General features: G+C 34.9%; 1 protein-coding gene across 1 annotated transcript; it reads right to left on the bottom strand.

Annotated features, from left to right (window-relative positions):
• Positions 1-1054: 1054 nt before the first annotated feature.
• Positions 1055-4490, bottom strand: gadd45gip1 (growth arrest and DNA-damage-inducible, gamma interacting protein 1). Its single transcript, XM_067381329.1, has 2 exons — positions 4087-4490; positions 1055-1346 (listed from the first exon to the last, which is right to left on the bottom strand). Exons 1-2 carry the CDS (start codon positions 4458-4460, stop codon positions 1055-1057), a joined length of 666 nt encoding a protein of 221 aa, XP_067237430.1. The 5' UTR covers positions 4461-4490.
• Between the last annotated feature and the right edge of the window lie 2483 nt (positions 4491-6973).

The raw sequence follows: 6973 nt of genomic DNA, 5'->3' as shown, positions 1-6973 counted from the left end.
TGTGAAAATGTACATTTTAGGGAGCATTAGAAATCAAATTGATATTTTTTCTTCCTGTATTTTTTTTTTTTTTTTGGTCAAGTCCTGTACAGGTTTAATAAGGGAAAATGACTGGAAAACTGACGGTGTTTACAAAAAAGAAAAAATTGGACAAGTCATTTTACACTAAGTTTGATTAAACATGCTGATTATTGTAAGGTTGAGTGTGGGATTGAATATTATATTCCTTTCTTGAATAAATCAAGAACTTTTATAATAATCAAACAGTTCCTCAACATGCATCGTAAATATTCAGTTGTCAAATACTGGTTATTTTTTTGTTATGCAATATATTTTATTAGTAGTTAATATTTATTATTGCTATTAAGAAATTTCAAAATGTATAATTTATGCATAATTTTTTATAGTAAATTAAGTCATGCTCAATCAATGCAATTATTTAACAATAAATGCAATGGGTCACTGTATGAATAAATCAGATTTTTCATGCATAAGCTAAATTGTTCCTAAAAAAGTATGTTTTTTTTTAAACTTTATGTAGGTCTTCTCAAAATTTAACAAGGAATTATCAAATTTGATAATTAAAGGCACAATATGTAGTTTTGACCACTAGAGGTCACTTATTCAAAACAAAGGCGTAGCTTGATTTCAAAGAATCATGGGAGGTGTTGTCTTCACGTCTACAGCCGGTGGAAAAGAATCCGAAGGGACGGAGAGTCGTGTCCTGGTTAAAATTGCTTATTTCTCTGGATTTAAATATTCTTGGAAACATTTGGAATAATGTAAGTACAACAAAATCAACAAAATATATAACACTTCTAGTGGTTTTTAGATATTTTGATCTAAACATCTTACATAGTGTGCCTTTAAGCTCTGAATATCACAGTTTTTCAGTCAGACATGCATATATATTTTCTGAAGTCAGTTTATTCTGAAGTATGTTTCAGTGCCTGATTTTAATTAAACATCCATGGGATACATGTACAAAGAACCAGTTTTACAAAATAACACAGTAGCAGCACTGTATGAAAGTCATTGTTCTCAGCAGTGATGGTTATTGGCTGGATTCAGCTGTTGCTGTGGGCAAGCCCTGCTCTTCCTCTTTCTTCCTGCGTTTCAGAAGTTTCCTCTTCTTCTTCTCCTCTTTTTCTATTTCAGCAACCATCTCTTTGAACTTGAGGCTGCGGGGGTCCAGTGCGTATCCAAAGCGCTCTCTTGCCTCGGCCAGCAGTTTGTCTCGCTTTATTTTCTCCTCTCTTTGCTTCTGTTTCACCTCCTTCTTCTGCTTTTTCCAGTCTGCGATCATCTTGGGCATTTTGGCCATGTTTGCAGCAATTGTCTTCTCTCTGTGTGGAAATAAATGGGAAAAGCATGTTAAAGTTGTGTAAAAACTAATGGCCGTGATCAGGTAACGAACATTGTATAATGTTTTATTATAAGAAATTAAATAGTTGTGATCATGTACTTTTTCTAAACTTATTTTATATCGTTTTTTTTTTTTTTTTTTAATGAATTTATACTATTAGGGTGAATATTTTTCCCATAGGGATTTTTAAAAAGTCTCAGTTAAAGCTTTAAAGCAGGGGTGGGGAACGTTGATCCTGCAGAGTTTAGCTCCAACCCTAATTAAACACACCTGAAGATAATCAAGATCTTCAGGATTACTGAAGTTACAGGCAGGTGAGTGTTTTTCAGGGTTGGCGTTAAACTCTGCAGGATCAATGTTCCCCACCCCTGCTTTAAAGAGATAGTTACGTAGCGTAATACGCCATGACGTAGAGCTAGGTCCTACACTATAATGTGTAGTATGTCATGTCATTGTGTACTACATTGTGGAAGTTAACGCTTTTTGGATGTATGTCGAATGTGCGTGGCTGTCGTGCCGGAAGCTCGTTATTTTGCTTTATATAGTTTTAAATAAGGATATTTGACTTACACAAATGCATTGATTCACTTCAGAAGGACTTTATTAACCCCCTGGAGTTGTATGGATTAATTTTTTTATGGATGGGTGCATTTTTTATGTCTTCAAAATGTAGCCACCCATTCACTATCATTATAAACCTTGGAGGACTAAGGATATATATTTTTTAAATATATATCTGATTGTATTCGTCCGAAAGAAGAAAGTCATACACCTAGGATGGCTTGAAGGTGAGTAAAATATTCGATAATTTTCATTTTTGGGTGAACTATCCCTTTAAGCCATAAAACAAACCAGTTTTAGTGAGGAAAATAACTATAATCTCATTACAAGTTACTTTACATTAAAAACTTATTTTGCAAGGAGGAAGTAAACATTTTCTATGAATGTGCGATGATTGAGGGTGAGTAAATAGACCCTTTTACAGCCCACGTGATCAAATAGTTGCGCGCGCATTTTGGCAACGGAAGTGGTGTTGTTGCCTATTGGTTTTAACGTGTTAGCAACTCTGAAAGTTTTTCAGGGCTCTCAAGTGTAACGCACTGAGCGTGACAGTTACTCATTTCGGTCTTTTGTCACGCACTCCCGCCACACATTGTATTTCTCACGCAGAAAAACTATTTTTCATAATTTAATATGCCGCTACGGCTGGCAGGAATCCAGCGCGTCTCCCCTGGAGTAGCCTGCCACTTATCAGCCAATCAAAAAAAGAAAGAGGCTACACAGTAGCCAATCAGAAAATAGCACTATTGTATCTGGGTAAGATTTAACGCAACAACCAATGAAAAAAAAAAGCATATCCTGGAATTGTTCACCATCATCCTCGTTCACCCACAGAGGAAAACACTGGAGCTCTGAGCATCACTTTAAACACAAAGTCATGAATCATGATCTCCTATTTTAATGTTACAACAAATTCACAGCTTGTTTGACACAAACAATGACAACTTGACTGCTGTTAGAGAATGTTTCCCAGATAATCAACATCAGTTTTTCATGAGTGTCTGAACTTAGTCAACAGTTTTACAGCCTGTGCACTGAAAACACCTGCTCAGTAGTCTAGACCTAGTTATATTTTCGTTATCACACGATGACTGACATTTTGTCACATTAAACATCTCTCTCTCCAAATAGGCTTAATAATTTTATTAGCACTAAATAAATTATTGTGTATTACATCGTCGATGTTATTGGTCCCTTTAAAAATCATGTCATGTTGGATATTTGTTATTCTTGCCTGTCTTTAAAACTTGAGAGCCCTGGTTTATGTATCTGGCCACTGTATTTGGCCATGTGCTAACGTCTTCTATCCACTCGACTACACGGATCTGATAGCCGGATACCATTTGATAAAGTTATTTTAAAAAGTTGACTTTATCTGTCTGTGTTGCTTAATCCGCTCGCGAAGTATATATCACTTTCGGGAGTACTTTACTTTGCGCAAGTAACTGTTTACGATTATGATAATAAATTTAAATAATAAGATAAACACCAGTTTGCAATATCAAGTAAGCGGCATAACAAGCTTGTTTTGTACAGCTAGAAATAACTGAAAGCCTCGCACATTCAACGGTTTTCAATATTGGGTGAACTGTTCCTTTAAGAACAACGGACGCATGACAGCAAAACTGCAGGAAAAGAAAAAAAAAAAAAAAAAAAATATTGCAAAATCCACGGACCAAAACAAAATAATAAACCATTTTATTGTAATATTTAATTATTTTATTTAAATATTCACGACACACGCGGGAACCAATAGCGACACGTCTCGTGAAGAGTCCCAACCGTTCTAACCGTCAAATTAAAATGTTTGAAGGTATTTTTTTACTAAATAATAATTTGAGTTTCAGTCTGTACTTCGCAATAAGTTATATCATAAATGAGTTCAGAAGAGTTGGAATATAGCTGACAAATCGTGTTAATTTCTTTTACCAGCATAAGTTGTCTTGTCAACCGCGATAATATAAAAAAGATGAAGATTAGTTTTTAGGTTCTGGAGTTTGAATGCCCGCGTCCATTTTCGATGTTAAGCCGAGTCTCGGACATTGTAGGAAACACGCATGTAACAACATAAAGGTAAGTAAATTAACAGTTTTCATTTTGGGGTGAAACGTTTATCAGTGAATATGCGGAGATGTTGAATATTGTCCGGTTCACTTCACCTCTCCATCCGCTTCTGCGCCTTCTCCTTCTCTCTGGCCGCGATGTTTTCCAGCATCACCTCGATCGGAGGGTGCCACTCTCTCTCCTCGGCCATCAGCTCCTCCAGCCGGGTGTGAGAGGGCCACAGTTTGGTCGGGTCAGTTCCAGACGCGCGTCCATAGCGGCCGAACAGTCTGCGTTCATACTTCTCAGTCTTCTGCCAGTCGGGCGTCCTCTCGCTCTCTTTGTTAGGTATATAAGGGTCCTTTATATTCAGCCGAAGGGGTCTAGGGTTATAGTTCGCGATCTGCTGGACTACAGCTGGTATAAAGGAGTTTAGTTTACTAACACCGAAGAATAAGGCTGTCCTCCTGCTTAGCAAGGAGGCCGCCATGTTTGATGACAACCCAGTGACCTCCAACGTCAAATGGACGCGTGGTACTGACGTCATTACGCCCTCTGCTGGCGTAAATGAAAGTAAATGTCATCTGAAATTTTCTGATGTTTTTAAGTTAATTGAGGATGTACACTCGCCGGCCTCTTTATAGGTACACCTTGGAAAAGTAAAAAAAAAAAGACCCCTTTTTTTTTTTTTTTTTACTTTTTCCACTTTGGTACACCTATTTGGACCCCCTTTTGACTTGAGATTCAACAACGTGCTGTAAACATTCAGTTTTTGGTTCATATTGACATGTTTGTTGCAGATTTGTCTGCTTATTCATGATGGGAATCTCCCGTAACCCGTTCCACCACATCCCAAAAGTGCTCTATTGGATTGAGATCTGGTGACTGTGGAGGTGATTTGAGTTTAGTTAAACTCATTGTCATATTCAAGAGAGCAGCTTGTGCAGCTCTGTGCTGTTAATGAGAATATGTTCAGATGTGTTGGTTTCAGCTTGTGTCTCAGTATTGTGAGTCTTCTCTCTTTCTCCACCCTCGCTCCTCCCTGATCATTTTCCTGTGGAGTTTAATCATCACCTCAGGGGGGCTTTAACAATGCTATTTCAATCCTCAGAGGTTTTGTGTGTCCTGAATGCTGGACCCTTAAATCTTTTCCGGTGGTTTAGTGGCACAGTGGGATCCTATTGTTGGAAATAAAGGTCTTAAATGGATCTGGTCCCTCTGGTATTGTTTATCCCAGAGTCCGGACCATACTAGGAAAAACAAAGATGATGGCCGTTTTTTTTTTTTTTTTTTTTTTTTCCCTTCTTCTTCTTTTTTTTTTTTAATCTCTGGCTGCTGTTTTTGGCCACATTGCATATTTATCAATTGAATTACTTTAAAGAAAGAAGAAAATACAATAGAACACAAATTACAAAAAATGGATAGATAGATAGATAGATAGATAGATAGATAGATAGATAGATAGATAGATAGATAGATAGATAGATAGATAGATAGATAGATAGATAGATAGATAGATAGATAGATAGATAGCAAGGTTAATAATATCAAAGTGGTTAATGACTTTGTTTTTTTTTTCTTTTTTTTTAAATTATAATTATTCCAAAATTGTGTCATATTATTAAAATATAATATTAGTTCAATTTCAACAACAAAGTATTAGAATACAAAAAAACACTTTAGTATCATTTATAATCTAAAAGAAAAAACTGTTTAATTAGCATTATACTTGTAAATTAAATGTACATTTCCTTTTTTAAATTTAATTTAGTATCTTTAATAGTAAAAACACAAGTTTTACAATTGTCATCGAATTGGATCTACTCCTCAGTTATGTAAAATTATCATGTTTCTTTTTGTTCTGACTTATTTAATTCTATATAGGGTTTGACGGATAAGGTTTTTTAAAGTAAAAAATAAAAACATAATGAAGATATAATTTTGAAGTTTTATTAAGTGTTAACAATGAGATTATGTGTTTGAGATTGTGTTCAAAATTTTGGTTTTACCAAATGACACTTTTGGTTATACTGAATGACAATATTTTCAAACAGTGCTAACAGGCTGATATCTAGCTAGCTAGCAAAAGGATAATCAAACATTGTATATTAAGTACAAGTTTTTAAAATATTACAACATTTTTCATGTTTTTATAGCGGTTGCACCGAATGACCTGATGTATCGGGACATGAGTATGAGCAAGTGAAAACATGAATTTTTCAAATAGTTAAAAGAGAGTTAGTTACTTTGCTTCATGACCATGTGGTTCTTTGCAGGTGTCTGAATGATGTCACATCCTGTCACATGATATTGACCGCATGACTTGATCCGAAATGGTCCCTTTATATTGGTTACTCCGAATGACATCAATGAAATGAATTTTTCCGGACATTCTTTCTCATAACAAAGCAAAGACTTCTACACATAATTTTAATATAATTTTGCACTATGTTGATATATGATGTTATAAAATTATGCCAGAATATAAAATATATACATTTATTACATTTTAAGTTATTTTAATCACACATGAAATGGCTGTATTGGCGTTTGGACGGTTAAACCAAATGACATTTTGATGCTTCAAAATCTTTAAAATAGCTTTATATGTAGCAAAATATAATTAAAACCTTTTTGGATTTAATAAAAGTGATCTAGTTGTATTACCTTACATTTTTTGGATGTCATATCTTTGTTTTTTAGTATTATTAAGGCCTTTTTGACAAAAAAAATGACCCGTCACATCATTGACCCTTAATATAATTTTTTTATATGAATTAGTAAATCAGTAAAGACAGTAGAAATCAGACAAAGAAACTTTGCAGCGATGTGATCCTAATCCGCTAAATCAAGTGATAGTGAACGTTTAGAAGGTGAAACTTTATATACTACGATGAGTTTATTTTACAGACAAACTGAGAGATCCTGTTCTCACATAATTCGCTGATGAATGGATGAATTATCATGTTTGAAGAGTCTTAAGGGGGCTTAGATGTTTCCCTG

The sequence above is a fragment of the Chanodichthys erythropterus genome, chromosome 3 (genome assembly GCF_024489055.1).
Source record: "Chanodichthys erythropterus isolate Z2021 chromosome 3, ASM2448905v1, whole genome shotgun sequence".
NCBI classification, from domain to species: domain Eukaryota; kingdom Metazoa; phylum Chordata; class Actinopteri; order Cypriniformes; family Xenocyprididae; genus Chanodichthys; species Chanodichthys erythropterus.
This window is presented reverse-complemented; position numbering and strand designations above follow the sequence as displayed.

What these genes read in the sequence shown, in the direction of transcription:
- gadd45gip1 (XM_067381329.1), bottom strand. Translation starts at nt 4,460, where the DNA reads ATGGCGGCCTCCTTGCTAAGCAGGAGGACAGCCTTATTCTTCGGTGTT. An exon ending in GCGCAGAAGCGGATGGAGAG is followed by an intron (nt 1,347 to 4,086) that starts GTGAAGTGAACC and finishes ATTTCCACACAG; the next exon opens with AGAGAAGACAATTGCTGCAA.